The 21927-nt window shown below is 32.4% G+C and overlaps 1 protein-coding gene and 1 long non-coding RNA gene across 8 annotated transcripts in view; one reads left to right on the plus strand and one right to left on the minus strand.

Moving 5' to 3' along the window:
• Nucleotides 1-21927, minus strand: part of LOC100876556 (uncharacterized) — a 587948-nt gene that overhangs the window by 239550 nt on the left and 326471 nt on the right. Inside the window, exon 1 of one of the 7 annotated variants that reach the window (XM_076535905.1) lies at nt 6248-6981. The exons of 4 other annotated variants lie outside the window; for them this stretch is intronic. In XM_076535905.1, the coding sequence (XP_076392020.1) occupies nt 6248-6350 (103 nt within the window). In that variant the 5' untranslated portion in view covers nt 6351-6981. Of the gene's footprint in view, nt 1-6247; nt 6982-21927 lie in introns of those variants that run through there. 2 more of the 7 variants (XM_076535904.1, XM_076535909.1) reach the window with 2 other exon arrangements.
• The window catches only part of LOC143265204 (uncharacterized), a 263855-nt gene that overhangs the window by 124214 nt on the left and 117714 nt on the right, over nt 1-21927 (plus strand). The gene's annotated exons all lie outside the window — the stretch shown is intronic.

Raw genomic sequence — 21927 nt, forward strand, 5'->3', positions numbered from 1 at the left:
GAGATTTTCATTATCGATTTTCCGTTTCGTACGTCGAATTCGATGGAAATAGAATTTGAGTGACGCCAACGGCTTCGAACAGAGATTGACTCGCAGCCACGTAAAATTTCAGTTTTGCATGAAATTTCAATGAAATCAATGCAAGAATATATTTCTGGTTCGCTCGCGAAACGAGCTTTCACGTCGGGAAAACTGAGCCTCGGTAAAGTATTATCAGTTATCCTGCTACCTTCTAACTTGCGAAAAATAGCTGCTTCTAGCTCCACAATAGAATATTAAACGACAGAGTGATTTTAATAACTGATTCATGCGTGGTCCGTTGCTTTCTGCCGCTGTAGAGGAAATCTAAATATGGCCTACCACTTCTATCTCAAAATATAGAAGGCTTGTTAAATGTAACGCTGCTTAAATGTTTATAAGACGTAAAACGTCTGAAGAATACTTTGAAGATGCAGCGTTTATATCTCAGATGTGGACTTATAAGCTGAATAGGTGTATTTGTTATGTATTTAAAATAGACGTAAAGGTTTCAATTTGGTCTCACTATAATTGTGTGTACAACAGAAAGCCATATATGAGATCAGATATAACAATAAGGCACCGTTTTTAGTTAATAACAGTATACATTCCATTCCCACATAATATTTGGTCAGTAACATTAAATGAAATACGGTTTGATTTTAATATTACTTTAATATTCAGACATAGAGATGCAGACGACTTTCGTAATTCTGCAATTCAACAACTATCTTAAATTTATTTACCTATGTTTTATGATAAAGTAAAAGTGTCAGAAGCAAAACCTAAAACCAAACACATCGAATGAAATACTAAGTCAGTTCACCTAACTCCTGTAATTAACCTATCAACCCAAAATCAATTTCACCTATGAATATCCTTGCTCGTCACCTTCGAGAAAGAACGACAACCTTGATAAATATACCTTCGATATTGTCACGGTTATTAAACATCTGTTAAGTGTCCCCGAAAGACAAATGTATTTCTGAACATGAGGGATGCGTGCAATACACATGAATGGACGCATCAATGCCGAAGATGAAACAGCATTCTAGCATCCTGCTGACACCGAAACCGTAAATAATTCGTGGTCGTCACTTTGAATCGCGCCTTGTCATGCAGATGTCGTTTCTATTGCATTTCAGCCGCAGATACCAAGGACATTTCTATGCTCCGTTTCACATCCCAACGAATTCGAATTGTTACGATTAAATTAGTTCATAAAGGCAACTGCTACTCTGCACTCGGGTACCTTTGACAGATTGCTGTCATCGATGCAACCCTGCGTTCATGTTTTAATGAACTAAATGCGTCAATAGACAAATTTTTCATATTGGTTTATGACTAGGTTGGGTTAACGATTTAATTAATTGTGCGGATCAGGCAGGTTACTAAGTTGAACGATGTAAGGTTTCAGAGATTCACGAAAACTTGCAATTTTAGCAATATACGTATGTATATGTCCAACAGAAATTGAAAATTTTTTATATTTGCTGATTTAATAATGTAAAAGTTTCAAGATTAAAGATACAAAAGTTTGGTAATCAACAGGTTTACAAATTTAGTTATTGCAGACATTGAAGTGAGGTCATAAAAATAGATTTCAAACTTGCAATTTTAGCAATATACATATGTATACGTCCAACAGAAATTGAACATTTTTTATATTTGCTGACTTAATAATGTAAAAGTTTCAAGATTAAAGATACAAAAGTTTGGTAATCAACAGGTTTACAAATTTAGTTATTGCAGACATTGAAGTGAGGTCACAAAAATAGATTTCAAACTTACAATTTTAGCAATATACATATGTATATGTCCAACAGAAATTGAACATTTTTTATATTTGCTGATTTAAGAATGTAAAAGTTTCAAGATTAAAGATACAAAAGTTTGGTAATCAACAGGTTTACAAATTTAGTTATTGCAGATATCGAAGTGAGATTTTAAACTTACAATTTTAGAAACACAGAAACCTGATATTTTGAACATTCGATCATTTAAAAATTTAGAAGTCTGATCCAGGAAATATGAACTTTCGTATATTTGAGGATTTAAACATTCACAAGTTTGATACTCAAGAGATTCGTAAATTCAAATATCGAAGTCACCAAAATTTTAAACTTGCAATTCTATAAATACATTCCCTACTTTGACCTCTCGTCGACTTAAAAATTTATAAGTAATCCACCGATACGAAATGTTGAACATCTCTCAATAAGATGAACTCACTGATGCACTAAAAGATGAAAAGCTTAATTTCGCACCCTGACGCAGGTTCGCCAGCATCGATAAAGGAGGTTGCAGAAAACTGGCGTCTCTCGATAAAAACGTCAGCGAGATCGATCGTTACCCGATAAAGAATACAAGTTCTCCATGGTTCGATCGGTGGTTGAAAAGCATCAGAGGTGGATGGATGCTTTTTGCCCTCTGCATTCGAGCAACCTCTATCGTTCTTTCACGCGAACCAGCTCAAGGTCCGCGGTTTCTGACTTCATTTCCGGAACCCGACCTACCACGAATTACTTAGCCAGAGAATCTAATAACTTTGATCGGTTTTCATGAGGAAGAACAGGCGGCTCGGATCGAAGAGAATAGGTGGCAGAGATGGATGCGGGCTAATGGAGACAAATGGACGCGTAAGAACAGGAGAGGAGGTTAAATCGGGGGTTGCTGAAGAGGTGGCTATGAAATACTGCTTACGATGCCGGGTAGAAAAAGTCAAAATTTTAAGGTTGAGGTTGATAGAAGATAGCTGGGTGATTGATGCTTAATAATTAAGCGGATTCTCAAATCCTTGGTATTCTCTCGGGAAGCTTGAAGGGAACAGATAGCTTATTGTGTACTACGGCCATTTTTAGAGAACCGTTCTTTGTGGTACATTTTTATCGACGGATTTTAATAAATCAGGTCGAAGTAATACGGGGATCAAGGAAATTTTTTGTTATAGAGTTATTCACTCGAAAGGGTAAATGTAGTGGAATATGTACACTTATTTTTAATTTAAAGGTTGGAAATTTGCAAATTTACGGATTTGAGAATTTGAAGAGTTGAGAATTTAGAAATTAGGAATTCTGAAAATTAAAAGGTTTTGAAATTTGAATAATTGAACTGTTGATTCTTGGACATACTGAAAATTTGAGGTTTAGTAAAAATTTAAGTCAGTTAATTTCAATCCTAAAATTTATAACTTAAAAGCTTGTATATTAGGGAATTTGAGACCTTTAGAACTTGGAAAGTTAAAAATTAAAAAGTTACAAAATTTGGGAACTTCAGTTTTTAGTAGAATTTTAGTTAGATTTAGTTTATTTACATAAACTATCGAATGCTCCTTTCTATTGAAATAAATCTCTCAAAATCAACACAACACCTACCACTATTTAATGCACCTTCATTTTAAAAATAAAATAAAGAAATATATAACAGACAAAAATTCAGAAGTAAAACATTTTGATGACATCGACAGTTCTACTAGAACGTTCAATTTTATGCGTTCCACTTGTAACAAACATGCGAGCATAGTTCACTAAGGTATCAAAAATTATCAGAACGAAGATCTGCAATTTTTCAGAGGATTGCTGATTGGAAACAGAAGCACGGTTGTAAAACTCGAAACCATCGTTTCCGATCTGATTGTTAATCATTTTTGTCGGGGACACGGATCAAACGGGAGCCCGTATTCCCTTTCTATTCCTAAACCCGCTATATTTTGTTACTCCAGATTCTCATTCCGACATTCGGAACGCTGGAAAGATGGGAAAAGATATGTGCTCAGCGTTTCGAAGCTATCGAACAAAGGTAATCGTGAATTTATGAGGCCCGTTTAATGAAATTTGTGCGTATGCTCGATCGAATCACTTTCAGGCAGGATTTCGTTGAAGATTCGAACGATATTTCTGTGTTTCGACTCGATATCTATCTGGATATAAAATCGAGACAAAGGCATTTGATTTATTGGCTAAAGTTTTAACTTCAAGCGTTAGAAATTTGTATGCTTATATATTTTCAGATCTTTAGATATTTTGTTGCTATGTACTTTGATAATTTAATAATTTAAAAATTTTTATTTTTAGTTTTGGAAGACTTCGATTTATACATTTACAGGTCTTTAAATATGAACACTCAGAAACTATCTAATTTGCTAATTTAGTAATTTGAAAATATATAAACGTAATACTTACGAATGTATATAAAAATATGTTAACTTTGATCAAGTTTTAAAATAAAAATTTTCATTTAAAATTTAAGACTTTAAAATTAGTTTAAAATCTAGAAAATTAAAAATAATTAAATTTGGAAATTTTCAAATGTTCAAACAGAATATCTTAAACTAAAGATTTAAAAAATTTACAAATCCTCAAATTACAAAATGAAAATTAAATAACTGGAGGAATGAAATATTGAAAAATTAAATTTTCACATGTAAGAATACAGAAATTTCAAATTTTCTCTTCAATACTCAAATTTAGATATTAAAAAATTTTTAAATTCAGAAAGTTGTACATAAAAGTATAACTTTGATCAAGTTTTAAAATAAAAATTTTCATTTAAAATTTAAGACTTTAAAATGAGTAAAAAATTCACAAAATTAAAAATAATTAAACTTGGACATTTTCAAATCTTCTCCCAAAATAACTTAAAGATTTAAAAATTTACAAATTACAAAATGAAAATTCAATAACTGGAGGACTGAAATACTGAAAACTGAAATTTTCAAATATAAGAATACAGAAATTTCAAATTTTCTCTTCAATACTCAAATTTAAATATTAAAAATTTTTTAAATCCAGAAAGTAGCTAATTAAAAAATATAAAAATTCAGAATATAAAATAAAAAAACTGCCCATAAATGCTTTCAATTTTCCTTCAATTTTCGTACATTATCCTCAAAAGGTTGATGTTTGGAAATAAAAACGGCATTTTCTATTCTCAATGTATAAAATGGCCACAACAGAATTTGCGCTATGAATATAACGTTGGTTCAACAAACTCGATATGCAAAGTAAGTATCGATTCAACGAACAAAGCTCACCTATATAGGTAGATCTATTAATATTTCATAGAATGCAGCTATAAAGTTGGAAATGTTTTGCTTTCTCGTCTCTTCCTAACAAATACTGATTTATTCTTGAATCAGCTATTTTCGCTGTAATACGCGTTTAATTATGCCGTATTCATCTCCGACGTAATTAAACTAAATTTTAATAACTTACGAGATGAAAATTCATATCGTTACGTTAACCTATTTGCGATGAAAGGGAAAAATCTCTTTGTCGAGCATATTTCTGTTCGATGCATGCGAACAAATATGACCATATTTCTGTTAACGTTTCCGCATAATAATTCTCGAAATAACTGACGGTGTAAAAGCGTACAAAAAGCAAGCTCTTCTCGTGTTGCCAACGATAAATCATTCTTTATAGCCGCACTTTTGCAAGAATATTTCTTGTAGAAACATCCGCGCTTCTGCACATAAACTTTTAACATGGCCGACCTCGCTGCGGGTGAAATGGAAACGGTTTGTTTTACAACGCTTCATGCTTGCCGGAAAAAACGTAAACAATGTTCACTCACTTGATTTTTTAAGTTGTTTCGCGTCTGATGTTACCGACAGAAGTTGATATTTTTTTTTTATTGCGACTTTTTATTGCTTCGACAAAAGTTACGATCTTGTAGGAAAATATTAAATGCAATCTGACGATAAATATTTGGACCTATCTAATTCGCTGATTAGAAATTCGCTCAAATTAGAAATTATGAAAAGTAGAAATTTTGAATTATGAAACTAAAAAAATTAGAAATACTAAATTTCAAAATTTCAAAACTTAAGAGTTCTAAATTTATGAACTGCGAAATTAAAAAATCTTAAATTTAAAAGCTCGGTAATTCAGAAATGTAGAATTTTGAAGCAGAGAAATTAAAAAATGTAGCAATTCAAAACTATGAAATTTTCAAATTGAGAAATTGAAAAATTTAGCAATGTAAAATTCTGAAATTTTCAAACTGCAAAGTTAAAAAATTTAGCAATGCAAAACTATGAAATGTTCAAACTAAAAAATTCAATAAAATGGAGTGCACTTCCGAGATCAGCTTAACCAACGTAAAATTTCCGAAGGTGTTAAAAATGTAAAAATGTATTCGTTCTATAACACCGACAGTAGCAGGAAATCGTATAACATCGATACGGAAATCAATACTATTATACAAATAGAATAGACGAATGATTTACCTAGATGATCGCGTTCCTTTCGAATCTGTACGGGTTCGACGATCAGCAGACACCAGATGGACACCAGAGACATCGATGAAAGCAATTTTCCAGATATTCCCATTTCTCTTTTTCCAAGTTTCCGTTCTGATGCGATGAAAACGTGTTATTCTGTCTGACACACATACACACATGTGCGTGTACGAAAACGTCAAATCAGCCAAGAAGACACTGCCTTCTCTTTTGACGAGGTCAATGTTTTCATTCTTTTCTTCCTTTTTATTTTTTCAATCGATTGCCTAATGTTTCTTTCGTTTCTTCTCTTCTCTTTTTTCAAATTGTGCAATCGATACACACGGAAGAAAAATAATTTTAATGACACGTTTTATAAATGTCTCGATTCCGTGCATCAACGAACAATTGGGGAATTTTGCAAGAATTATTCTGCTTTTGAACATCGAATATTTCTTTCCGCGTTGGAACGAAAATGGATGATGCAAAACCTCGATACTGGAACGTGAAATGTCGATGAAAAATCATAGAACTGCACGTTTCACTCCGCCGTTTATTTTCTTGACAGTCGGGTTTTCAAACTCGTTTTCAATCACTATAGAAGGTCATTTTTAATATTCACAGTTTGATATTCGAAATTTAGCGAGATCAATTATCGATAATTTATTCGTATTTTCATTTTGTAAGTCCAGTTTTTAATCCGTTGATCGATAATCGAATTTGTGTAATGATTAAAGTATCGATTTTAAAAGAACTACGAAAATAATTTTTCGTTTACTTGTGTTTGTAAAATGAATTTAAGTTTGTAAAAAATTTGATTTGTTTGCAGTTTGACAATTTTAAAAATTTTTACAATTTTCTCATAGGTCACTTCATAGCTTGTTTCACTTACGAATTTTTTTCTCAGGAACTACTCAATCCGTTTAGCTAAATTTTGTTTTGTTTAGTTCATAAAGGAATGGCCCGTTTTTAAATATTTTTTAATTTTAACAAATTCTTTTCTTGCGTTTTTTTTTTAACAGGCCTTTCAATTTTATGGAAAACTGTTTACGTGAAAAATGCTGAAAATTTATAGTGGTTCTAATTCGATAATCAATTCGGAACATCTAACAATAATGAGCTTACTACATATACACCTAATCACAGCACTTCAACAGGAAAAATATAGAGAAGAGAAAAAGTGGTGACACTGTTGTAGAAGAAAACAAAGCATAAACGTTAATGACTTTACGACGAGCAGCCGTCAAACCGATTGCAAACACGTTCGAAAATGATGCGTAGTCGACGTCAAGAGATATTTCGCGTGGACGATTATGTTTCACGAAAATTTCACGTGTCCGTTTTCATTGTGGAAGTGCCACGAATAACTGGGATTTCGAACGAAATAATAGGAACGTCGATACAGCGAATACACTTCAATAGGTCGGATTGAAGTTTCCGTTGAAATGTTCTGTTATGGATCCAGAGATTCTGCCAGCAAAATGAACCGTTTCTGGATGACATTTGCGACGTTCGAATTACATTCATTTTATCTTTCACTCCTGCCAAACATATTCCACCGGCAAATCCATTTATCTTTCATGGAGATGTGTAGTAACTGAACCTATCATTTTGGACATCGACAGATTTAGATCTCTATTTGAGTCGTTTATTTCGAAAGTGGGACAAGTGCACTTTGGAAAAAATAAAGCTAATCGTAACAATAAATCAATTTTCATATGATAATTTTATGTGCAGGTTTATAGTGAAAATAGTTGAAATTCTCTGATAGTTGGCCAGTGTTTGGTGCTGGAAAGATTATTTTAGAAATGGTGCAAGGTTATAATTATTTTTAGACGAATATGTTACGGTGTTTAACTCTGGTTTTTAGTAATACGACACTGTGAAAAATTACAAATTGTATAATATCGGTGGCATAACAATGCGAGGATCTAGTCTAGATATTTCTAGTTTCTACTTCAGTTTCTAATAAATACTCGACAAAAAAATAAATACTCAACGTTTCTTGTTTCACCAGCGATGCGACCCCTAAACAATTTTACTATTCATTAATTATTTAAACAAAAATAACTGTAATGTGTCTAAGGGCGAAACACTGAATAAAAATAATCTTCTGGATAATAACTCCAATAAAATCCTCATTTGTTAACATTACAAATTAATATCTCATTTCTGATTTGTCTCCTTCAAGCAACATCTTGAAGGATATCAGAAAATTTCTTCTTTCAAAGAAATCTTTTTATCCCGAGAGTCTTTCTATTATCATAAACATTATTAGTGAAGTTTCATTGAGCAAAAATAACATTTAAATAAACTTTGATGCTCGCTAAACAATGTCTTGGTACAATTTTCTGTAATTGGATTCAGAGAGTTCACGTTGCATTATTTAAAAGACGAACCCTTGAAAAGAAGCTGAAACAGCTGATGGTGAAGTTTAATTTTCTGCGGAATAACGGGAAACTCAGATACACTTTTTCTTTCTCGAGGAACTACGATAAGATTCATTCTTACGAATCCTGATTAATTGATTCCTCATTTTTCTTTCTTTATTCAGAATATTCTGTGAAATATATACGGTAGATTCGTTTTGAGCCTAACTCATTTAGTTTATTGTTAATCTAGAAATTACTTTGCTACAGACTTTTCTTAATTTGTTTTTAAAATGTAGAGTGAAAAAGTAAAGTGTAAGTAAAAATGGAGTACTTGAATTTTGTTGATAATAACAATATACGAATACTGAAATTTATTACTAATAAATAGTGGACCTAGTTCAAAATATCATTATCACAATTTTTATATAAATATGTCTTTTCTCTTGTTTCAAGATAATTTACCTTCTACAATATTTAATATAATAATTTTTCATTTCTTATAGTTAAGTGACACATAAGTTTTATCATTCGTTTCATATAACAATACAATAATTTCTATAATATAATTATCATTTTTTATAAACGTTAAAGCACTAATAAAGTCATGCTAAATCAAAGCAAGTACTGTTTGCAAGGAAAAATAAACGCAAGGAAAATAAATTTCAAAAAGTTCACATTCGATTACACGTTTCTCATTCAAGTATTTTTCTATAGACGGAAAACAATCTTTAAGGCTCTCTAACTCTTTACAACAAATAATTTCATTTAATCATCTATTTAAATTCTTCCCATTTTACTATAAAATGAAACTAATGCTATCATATATTTAGTCTATATACAAATCATACCAAAAAGGTTTGCTTCCTCAATTTTAAAAATTGAGCGTTCGAAAGTACGCATGTTTGCGGAGCACACGTGAATAAACCTGATTTGCGGCAGCAATTGAATATAATTTCGCGAACGCCGGAGGAACCATAATGATGAGAGATTTTCGCGGAAGAATTTCTCTTTCAACCGCGAAACAGTGTCGCGACACGCCAGTACATTATTTTGTAATGCAACTTCGCAATTTAAGCGATTCAAGTTCGTAGAAAAGCAGCGCAGCGTCCCTTTCTTTCGTTCGGGAAGACGCGAAACAAAAGGACAGGATTTCTTGTTCTTCGTTATTCGGGAGACCGCTTTTACAGCAGAAGTAATTCACCGCTTGAAACTCGTTCTCCCAAGAGGCATTAATATGACGCATTCGCGGATCTTCTTAATGAGATTAAAAGTTATCGGAATTTCAGTGGGTGTAGTGCATTAAATATATTAAACGACGACCCAACGTGTGCGTTCTTGCTAAAGTTACTGGTCGACTTACTGCTACAGCTGGTAAATTACATTACATGTATTTACTGATGTGTTTATTTAATATCTACGTGCGCGATTTAGATGTACAATTAAAAATATTTGCGAGTGGAGAATTAATCTGCTTTAACTACTCTATCGACTTGTCGATAGATAGCTTGAAAATTAAGCTATGATGAAAATGGCTTGATGAAAATTAAATGTGTATAATATGACTTTTCAGAACATCTATTACTTTTCATGTGTAAAATATTTAAAACCCTTGTAAATTTATTGCAAAATCGCTTCTAAGAAATTTTAACAGCATAAAATTCTTTCGTCAAACAGGCACAAGTGGAGTGTTAGAATCAAAGTAGCATGATTAATACTAATTACACCAGGTATTTTGTACAAAATCTCTATTACTCTTTACAAGTACAATATTAAATAACAACCTTTCAAGTTTAATGTAGCACATCTAATGTATCTAAAATGAATAAAATTCTGTTCTCAAAGAGTACAAGTTAATGGTTTAAATACATCATTAATATTTTGTTCAAATACTTCCTATTACTTTCCAAGAATAAAATATTAAACAAGAACCTTGCAAGTTTAATATACTACATCTAATATATCTAAAATGAACAAAATTTTGTTCTGGAAAAGTACAAGTTAATGGTTTAAATACATCACTAATATTTTGTCCGAAAACTTACTTTCCAAGAATAAAATATTCAACAAGAACCTTGCAAGTTTAATATACTACATTTAATACATCTAAAATAAATAAAATTCTGTTCTCAAATAGTACAAGCTAATCGCTTGAATCAGAGTAATACATCATCATGTTTTGTGCAAAAAACTCTCTGTTACTCCTCCAGCGTAAAAAAGGATCTTTAATATCTCTAACATATCCAAAAGGAAGAAAGTTCTCTATCAAAATAGAGAAGAGCGAATCGCTGAATCAAAGTGGCACTATCGAGCCACGCAATTTAATTGCATATATTTTAAAGTGCTTCAATTTCTTGCCTGAAAGGGAACAGTGCACCAATCTCATCGAGCGACACAGACGCTTTGGATCGTCGTTTCAGTCGTGAAAAGCTTAACAGAGGGTGCATCGACGTTTCCCTCGATTTATGGACCTCTTTCGATTCTCTGGCCAATTCGGTTATAGGATCAGACGAATGGAACACGTTAGAGAAAGAAGAAGGCGAGGTGAATATCAGAGGAGGAGAGAACGTTTCATTTTGCGAATCGAAGAGGTCTTCATATCCCTGAAATAATAAAGATTTCTCTCCTGACGTCCAACCCTCGTAATCGTATAAATATTTACGTTACTCGGTAGGACAGTGGCTCGATCAATGATAAGGGAAACAACCCTCATCCGGTTTTGAACTTTGACCTAATACTCGACGAGTGCTCCGATATGAGGGTAAAAGTCGAACGAGATAAATGACAGGTTACATGGCTGATTTGTGGAAATCGCGCGGAAAATATTTGTTATTTCATGATAAAATGAGTCGTGTTGTTGATGGAATAAATATTTAACGATATTCGTAAATTATATTTGGAAGTTGGTGAGATCAATAATTTATGGCAACTGTGAATGAATTATTATTTATGAATTTATAATTACAAATATTTTTAAGAATGATTTTGTAGTTACAACTATTTGTAACTGTGAATGAATTACTATTTACCAAAATTATAAATAAATTAATATTTATAACAGCTGTGAACGAATTACAATTTATAGCAACTCTGAATAACAATTTACAAACAATTTGTAATAACTGTAAATGAATTGAATTTATAAGATTTTTCAATTTGGAAGTTTGGAAGCTTGAGGGCTTCTAAATGTAGGAACTTATAATTGAGATTTTTAAATATAGTTCTTGCTACATTGAAAAACTTCTAAATGAATGTGGAGAATTAAAAAGTTAAATATTTGTAAATATGAAGTTTTGAAAATTTTAAAATGTGTAAATATGAAAATTAAAAATTTTTTAAATATGAAAATTTAAAAACTAAAAAATCTGTAAATATAAAGACTCAAAAACATTTAATTTCTTAAATATATAATTTAAACCATTTACTTTAGAGCATTCCCCCTAAATTCGAAAATTTGGAAATTTCAGAATTTTTAAAATAATAATTTGTTTCTTCGAAAATTTAGGAAGCTTAGAATTTTTTTAAATTAAAAATTTGTTCCTCGAAAATTTGGAAATTTCAGAATTCTTAAAATTAACAATTTGTTTCTTCGAAAATTTGGAAGTTTCACAATTTTTAAATTTAGCAATTTGTTTCCTCGAAAATTTGAAAATTTCAGAATTTTTAAAAATAAAAATTTCTTTCTTCGAAAACATGGAAATTTCAGTACTTTTAAATTTAACAATTTGTTCCCTCGAAAATTTCAGAATTTCTAAATTTAACAATTTGATTTCTCAAAAATTTATAAAATAACTTCAACATCAATTGTCAAAGGAACTTCAAACAGAAGATGAATAAACATTTCATATGTTTCACCGCAATAACTCGAGCAAATTTTGTGTTTCTTTGTTAGTTCTTTTTTACTATTACCTTCAAGAAAATATGATGTGTTCTCGTTGCATAAAAACTGGGTAAAAGCATTTGCGATTCTTTACGTTCATTTACTATTCATGCAGAGAAAAATGTACCGGTATAAAACAACCGTAAAACAATATCGTGCTTTTACGTCCGAGGAATTATTTTTATTACAATTGCATTCGAGTGGAAAAATACAATCACTTCTATCTCTTTGATGTTTGTTAATCATGTGTTTCCATCGTGTACTTTATCCGCTTTTAAATATTGATTGCACCTTTGCAGAGAAAATATTCAAACAGATTAAAAAGGAAACAGAATTTGTTCGTTTGAATTGGAAATGAAAGTTTCCGGGGCTTCTATGAATTTTGTATGAATAACAATTTTTATAAAATAATTCTGGAAAGAACCACGTATACATTTATAATTTTACGCGTTGAATAAATTTGATGCATTTATGTTTTCCTTAAATACACATACTTCTTATAATTAATTTACATTTTTAATAAAATTAAATACTTTTAGCTTTATGGATTTATTTTCAATTTAAGAGTAAAGTTTAATTCTAAAAGTCTTCTTCTAAAAAATGACTGTCCAATATTATTTTGTAAATTTCAATAAATTGCTTATCCGTACACGAAATTTCTAATCTAACTTTACGATAGAATTTCCCGATGCAAGCAGCTGCAATTTTATCACATACCATAAGAAAGTGAAACCTGTCGGCGCTCCGATAGACGCCTGACGATTGACGTGACCCATTTTCAGATTTTCTCGGATCGCAAATTCAAAGTTAATCGAGTGAAACGAATTCCGGAAAAGGTTAAATTGACGCGTTACAGAGGTAAATTTCGATCTTATACGTGATGCATGTCAACGACAGGGAGCCTGTCGCCGGCAGGTCACGAATCAAAGACCTCCAAAATGTGACATGATTTGAAGCAGTATTTGCGTTAAACTATCACGCTTATGTCGCACTCTTATCTTACAAATCTTTCAGAATCAACACTAATTTTACGTGCCATTTAAGTGAAAGAGTTTTGATATAAAAGGTAGTTATTAGCCATCGTCACAGTGAAAATTCAAATAAATTGATTATTTATAGTAAAAGCAGACGAGAAGAACTTTAAGAGTCTTGTCTTTAATAATATTATAGTCTGACCACAAGTCAATTTATTTGAATTTGCAGCTGATCATACATGATCATTATAGCAATGATGTATGACCAATCAATCATTCTGCTGAACATACACTGAATAAAATTTCTACATGATAATAGGAAATATGTCTGATTTTGAAGATTAACTCGAATGCTATTTAATCTCTATTTATTGCTAAACCTGAATTGCCTCAATTAGTCGCCTCGATTTACCCTGTGAGTTAACCCTCTCGGTCCACCCTCCGGATTAACCCTCTCGTTCCACTCTCCGGGTTAACCTACGAGGATCACACTTATCTTCTAATTTGAAAAGGATCGAAGAGAAAAATGAACGCCTGTTACAGCAAGGATCTGGAGGTCAAACAAATCGATCGCGCGGACTCAAACTTCTCAAAGCTCTTCATCCGTTCGTGAAAAATACGAGATCTCTCATCCCGTGTGAATAAATACGATCGTTCACGACGAAACTTCGACGAACTGTAACAGATGGCTTCGTGACTCGGGCGTCAAGTTCCGAGGAAGTTGCTGGAAGGGTGCGCTTCTGGAGCAGAAAGAATTTAAGAGCACCCAAGGGGCAGGCCACTCGAGGATACCACGGTTTCGACATACCGACCGAGATCTCTTTCAAACGACTTCAAACAACGCCCAGTAAGTAATCTTTCGCTTTGTTCGTGACTTTACGAGACGCTTCGTTTCACGGACAAATGCGTCAATCGCGAATTGGCCTCCGAAGGTTCAAAAGCGAATTTCTTTGGAAGCTGGACGTTAAGTAACATACTTACAGCTTTGACGTGACAAGATAATTATATCGCTGAAAATTAACTTTCTCAGTTGTATGTTTGGAAAGTGAGACAATTCAACGTTTTAAAGAAAATTCGACTTCAAGATAAGGAATAAATTTTAAGAAAAATGTACAAAATTTTAGGAATAGAAGTTTGAAGAAATTTTCAGAACCTTCACATCTTTCAAACCCAATATGAGCTATAGACCATTACCTCTTTGCAAATAATTCTGATAAAATCATAAATGCACAAATATCAAGAATCCAACTAAAAATGTATATCGACAAATAATTTTTGAATAATTAAAATCGCCAATAATCATTAGAGTCGTCCGAGAGGAAAAACACGAGGATGAAAGAAATTAATGAAACAGCAATCCTGTAAAAAGCCGCAGTCTCGAGTTGATCTGAGAATTTTTTAAAAGATATGAAAGAAACAGAGAAAGGTATGTTCTCTCGTCATAAAAAAGAGAAGGATTCTCGCAAATGACAGATGCGTCCAGAACGATCCTGACGAAAGTCTGGAGAGTGGATTAAATTTCAGAAACTAATCTCCACTCGTCTGCGGCGCTCGTCAAACGCCAAGAGAGAGAACATCAATGGTGGACGTGTCGTGTAGCAATCCAAGGAATTAAAGAATCTCCAGCATTCAATGGGCTCGTAGAGAAAAATGGTCGGTGGACCCTCTTTTTTTTCAGGTCGACACGGGGGATTACGTCAATTTGAACGTCAGAGGCCGTCATCAAGTTCCCTTTTTCGTGCGAGTCCTTTTCAAAATGCTTCAACGCGAGACCAAGTACAAGCGCAAATCAGTTGAAGTGTATTGGGTGCACCCTTCGCAAGCAACCCCTGATGCTGGGGTGCCTTATATGTAATCCTCTTCGCGAAACGCTTCCTTGCTTTGTTACTAACTTTGAAATATGGAAAGTTTCGGTCGAGGTACCAGTTAGGTTTTCTAATGTAATTAGCTACTTTGAAATAAGTATACATAAGTTTCATAATAAGTTGCATAAAAATCTTTTATGTGTATGTATAATATTTACGTTTAATTCCTAAGTTATAATTTATAAGTATACATATAAACATTATACATATTTAACTATTTATGTATATAATATGTAATTTCAAACATAATTATATAATTAACAAGTATGAATATAAATATTAAATGTATTTAAATATAATTATTTTTAATGTCTAATATATTACTATTTCTATCTTTGAAATCAATTCATTATATAAAGTATTGTTCATACTTAAATACTCACATGTAATTGTCACATACTGTTGCTACAATTACTACAATTATTATTATTATACATTACTATAATTGTACATACAATTTTATACAAATATTTACATAACAATATTTGTTGATATGATTTCATATTTTAAGTTAAAGATTAAATTATTATGTATTACAAATGAGTTTATTAAATTTGTATTGTTAATATTTATATTTATTTTTACATACCATAACCTACAATTATATAAATAAATATTAAGAGAAAAATAATTTGTTAACCAAATAAAAATGTCGCCCTCCATTCCTGAATTATCTTGCAGTACATTATCTCTTTAACACCTAGGGCACAATCTATTTCAATTGTGCAGAATTAGAGTATTCTGTCGTTATAGAACGTTCAAATTGGTAAATCGAATCGTATCTGCTTCGCCAACATTTCCAAGGGAATAACGAAAACAAATGGCGGTCGGAGAGCAACAGATTAGGGACCAAGGCACCAAGGGAGCAGCGTAAGAGAATAAAGAAAGAAAATGGGGGGTGGACAGTGGGTGGACGAACGCGAAAGAAGAAGGCGGTGATCCGTAATCAATTACGATAACATGGATATTCAATTTCCTTGCCAATTCGAAACGTTCGGCAATTGACTCTTCCGCAATCGAGCTATAAGCGTTAACGGATTTACCGTAATTCTTTCAATTTAATCTCGATTCAGGTTGCTGCCCGTGGAATTAGAGAACCTTGCGAAGTCAGCAATTATCGCGTGGAGAACGAATTACAAATTGAACGGGAAACAAATTTAAAATGGGCTCTTAATGAATTCTTTAGAACATGAAATCTCCTGTTTTTAGATTTAGTGAAGAACTCGTTATTAATCTGTGCATTAGCTATATAATAATTAAATAATTATTTTTAAACATTGTATTAAAAGTTGAGTGAAGAAGAAGTATTTAACATTTCATGTTTAATATTTTCAAAATCAAATTGAACGATGTTATTAATTTACAGTTTATTCTGTATTTTGACGTAAATTATTTTTAGATTAGTTATAATTATTTTTAGATCATTAATTTTATTTTGAAATTATTTTTAGCTCACTTCGCTTTCATTTTTAAAATATTTTTAGTTATTTTCAATTTTATCTTGAAATTATTTCTAATCATGTCTGATTTTATTTTTGAATTATTTTTAGATATCTTGCATTTTATTTTTAAATTACTCTAACAGCAAAATATCAAGTACTTCATAAACTAAATGTATAATAACAGACACATGAAACAAGTTGCCTGAAAAAATTGTTTATCTCCAGTAATAAAAAAATGCTTTAAATCTTCCGTAATAAAAATGCTGTAAACAAATGTTGTTCGGGTCAGGAAGATATAATCTAATAACAGATACGCTACTCGAATGTTTATTTTATATACTATATAACAGATAAAAATGAAGATGAATACAAATCAAATTGTGTCATGGAAGTAAAAAAACAAATTTAATATACAAACTACGTGCACAAGCTGCAACAATATCACTGCGTTTTATTCAAAACAAGCTGTTTCGCTTAATATTGTACAAAAAGTTTTCCACTTTTACACAGCGAAATTTAAATAAAAAAAAAACGGAGCTGAATAAATAAAACTGAAAAAATAAAATGATTTTTCAACACGTATAAATTATTGTTAAATAGACACGATATGATTTATTTTTGCGAAACACGCAATTTTATTTATTTATATGATTCCAGATCATTTATGTAGCTTCAAATGATTTTTACAATATACAGAAATATTTGTGGTAGATATAGTACTTGCACTGCTGTATTAAAAATTAAAAATTATAAAAAATATATTGTTGTTACAAAAAAATTCGGTGTTATTTAAGTTATATGTAGTACTATTTCAAATAAATGAGTTGAATTAAAAGAGTTGCTGAGAAACATTAATTCATAGAATTTAATGTCTACATATAGTCTGGGTAGATACACTACATTATGTCAAGATAATTGACAAAGATTATTAATTTGTTATTATATTTGGAAACGGCAAAGACCACTGCACTTTTGTAAATAAGAATTCATCAACATCTATATATAACAGTATGCCTTGCTTTTACTCGCCATACAAAAAAAGCGTATCAAAAGTTCCATCATTACTCAATCCTCTTCTTAATCATCCAAAGTGCTACTTCCCGTTTCTAACAACATATCTTATGCATTTGAATTAAAATGACACCCTCGAAACTCTGTGGAACCCTTCACAAACTCTGCGAAGTCATCCACGGAGCATCCAAAAACTTCAAAAATGGGACACTAGGTGCTAACATCCCTCCCTCTCTTCGTAACAATTAAACTCAAACACCGTGAGCCAACAGGTCAAGCGTAAAACTTACAATGAAATTTCCGAAGCGCGACGACCGACTTACTGCAAAATTGCTACAACATCGAAACTTTCGTCTCTGTGACTAATCTCTGCGACAGCATTTAACGGTCCGGAAGTCGGAACGAAATAAGGTAATCCGAAGTCTGCCGAGCGATCTGAAGACTGTGAACCGAACTCTAACAAGAGATCCGATACTTCACCGTAAAAAAATTCACCTATACTTCTTGCAAATCGTTAGAAACCCCTCAGACAAACTAAGAAACTTACAAATCGACTCGACTGATCAGGTTCGAGGACACTTTTATCAGGATTCGTAATCAAACCACTCGTGATTTATTTCTGACGACAATAACTAGCTTATACTCGAAAGAGATCGGAGGAAAGTTTTTTTTCTCCTTCTTTAGTCTACTGGGGTACTGATACAGACCATACGATATTTATTTGGCCGACTAAACCAATCGAAAGTGGATCCTGTTTTTGCGGAAATACGACGATCTCCTTCCACTCTATGGGAGCTAATATCAGAACCTCAAAGGCGGATATTGCTTCGAGATGCCTAAGTTCTCGTGCCAAGAGTACGACACACACAACGTATCCGGTAAACGTCCTGACTTACGGGATTTCTCAACTTCCTCCTTACGGACGACATTTTGTCCCTGTTATGCTCGTACGAATGCTAAGTTTGTTTGTGTTCGATGGAGATGTTGCGGAGATATTCGAAACTTCTGATATCGATCTAAATTACGAGGTATAATTGAGGGAAGAAAGGTAATCTGCTTTGCATTTATAAAAGGGTGATGGTATAATGTCAGTGGATGAACATTTTATTATGCATAATTATTTTATTATCATGCATGCATATCTTCATCTCCGTATGTAATTATGTAATTTTAAGAATGATAATCAAAATTTTGGTGACAATATTTGATATTTGTTTAAGTATACAGTGTATGTAAAGGTGATTTGAGAAAGGGCGAAAGTCATATGCAAAAGAATAAATTTAACTTGAGAAATAGTGCAAAGAAAGGAAAAACAATAGAAGCGCATCTAAACATGATTGCGCTGATTATAAATATAATTATAAGGAGGTATTTGATTTTAACATTCCTAACATTTACGTATTTCTTCCCCAAGAATACAAATCCAAGTAAACGTTCATGTACTTATTCAAAGCCCCGTAGCATCTCCATCTTCATCCAGTCCAAACAGAGCAGCGAAATCCGTACAGCGTTAATAAACAAGTCACGATCGCAAAGCTGTGAAACCGGAATCCATTTCAACCCAATTATCAGTCGTATCCTTCAGGAGTTGCAAAGTTTCGTGGCAAAACTCGGCTAATAGACTTCACAGAGTACACTTGGACAGGCGTAGGACCTCCACCTTTCGAATATAATAGCTAGGTCGAAGATGTGAATAGTTAGTCGCAGAAATCGTGTTCTCTCCATGCAAGAGTCATCCCTTCCCTCCTATCGGTCCACTTCCTCTAAACCAACATCACAACTATGCACAAACCGACTTCGGTTATAATCGGACCCGACCGAGAATTGCATTCAACTTCTCTGCCACATCTCGCACACACTTTCGCTGTCTCTTCGAATGTACACTCGTACACATCCGACTGAAACACACACCTTTGCCTGCTGGTAATTGCACTTCTGGACTACTGAACTCCTAATCACAAAGTGACAACTGTTACCGCTGCTTTGCCTCCGCGTTTCTGCATGTCGACATGTTTATCGAAGCAAACTGTAGTTGGGGATAATTACGACTTTCCTGGGAAATTATTTCGAGCAAGGTGCGTCGCGGTTTAGGGCTTTTTAATCAAATGGTAGAATCGATGGGAGCGCTTGAAGTTTTCGTTGTAGAGTTTGTTCATTTTTGTACTTGGGAACTTGGGTGTTTGGAGACGTGGGTGTTTGGAGGTATGTGAATTTGGGGATATATGAAGTTGGAAATATGTGAATTTCGAGATATGGGAAGTTGGAGATATGTGAATTTGGAGATATGTGAATTTGGAGATATGTGAATTTGGAGATATGTGAATTTGGAGATATGTGAATTTCGAGATATGTGAATTTCGAGATATGTGAATTTGGAGATATGTGAATTTGGAGATATGTGAATTTGGAGATATGTGAATTTGGAGATACGTGAATTTTGAGGTTTGGAAATTTGGAGAAATGGCAATTTGGAGATTTGAGAGCGTGGGACTTTTGAAAATTAAGGGTATAAAAATTTGTGGATTAAAAATATGAAGATGTAGAGAGTGAGAGATTGAGTAATTTGGGGATTTGAGAATTTGGAGATATATGAATTTTGAAATTTGGGTATTTGGAGAAATAGTAATTTGGAGATTTGGGAATTTGGGACTTCTGAAAGTTGAGGGTGCAAAAATTTAAGAATTAAGAAAATGTAGAGATTTGGAGATTTGAGAACTTGGAAATGTGGGACTTTGAAGATTTGAAAATTTTAAAATTTGGGAATTTGAGAATTTGAGTATTTGGGAATTGGGAAAATGGGAAATTTTATAAATTAAAGCTGTGAAAATTTGAGAAATAAGAATATAGAGATTTGGAGTTTGCAGCTTTGAAAATTTGAAAATTTCGAATTCTCCCTATTTAGAAATTTGGTTACTTGAAAGATTGTAAATCAGAAAATTACAAAATTACAAAATATAGTAGTAAAGCACCTTTAAAAATCCTAAATATAATTTATATGGCCCATAAACTATCCTATCCAACATAATAGCAAGAAACCCTATAAAAGAAAATATCTAAAGTTAATTGACGGAAGAACTTAGCTTATAAGATAATTTCCGACAAGAACACGTGTAGTTACTATCGAATTTTCCCTAATATCCTCCTAGTTTCTCTAATCTTCTCACCCCTAACGCTCGTGAGGGAATCTTACAAGTCTGGGACGCTCTTCTTGATAGCTTTCTCCGCCTTCCATCGTTTCTCGATCATTTTAACCCTCACTCCCGACGGTATTGCAACCACTCGCAACGTGCATTGTCGACGAGACGAGGCTTCCAAAATGTCGATGGTACACGTGTAACCAGCTCACCCTCGGGATTGCTCATCTTTGCAAGCTGACGTTCATTAGGCTCTACTGATGGTCGTTAAAAATAGGTATTCATCACCGGTGATGAGGAACAATGTTTTTATCGCAGTTCTTTGTTTCAAGGTGGCACCTCTAATGCAACACACAATTTTTCATTTGAAAAAAAAACTGAAAAATGTTTAAAACATAAAGATTTTACAAATGGGTGCACATTTTTCTTTTTATTGTATTTTAGAGGATATCGAGACAAATTCAGAATATATTGTTATATGATATTTTTACTAATGTATTATTAATTTATTAATTCTTTGCACTCGAAGGTATTTTTACTATATGCAAATTGCAACTTTGTTGAGCTATTTTGTGGGCGATAAATAAATGGCACAATAAGTGTCTTAACATAACTTTAATATAATAGTGAACATATTTAGCACAAATCAAACCTGCACGTGCGGTAAGAAACGGAAGGGAAAACGGAAGTAGGAAGAACAAAAGAACGCACATAATTCGCGCGGACTTTGAACCTCCTTTCAATAAACTTTAAAAATTACTAGTGAAGTTAAATAAATTCTTTTGAGGTTATTATGTTTCTGTTATTAATTACACATTAGTGTAGATGTAGGATCACACATTCAGTTGAAAAGTATTTATTTAAAATTGTTTTGTTAAACTAAATTTAACGCCATCTAGTCTCAAATATTCCTTACATTATCAAGGAAAATACAAAAGCTATTTCACATTTTTGCTACTGTCCATTTTAGAAAAAATATGTAATATTGAATTCATCTCGATATTCTTTTCAATA

This window comes from Megachile rotundata, chromosome 9 (assembly GCF_050947335.1).
Source record: "Megachile rotundata isolate GNS110a chromosome 9, iyMegRotu1, whole genome shotgun sequence".
NCBI lineage: Eukaryota > Metazoa > Arthropoda > Insecta > Hymenoptera > Megachilidae > Megachile > Megachile rotundata.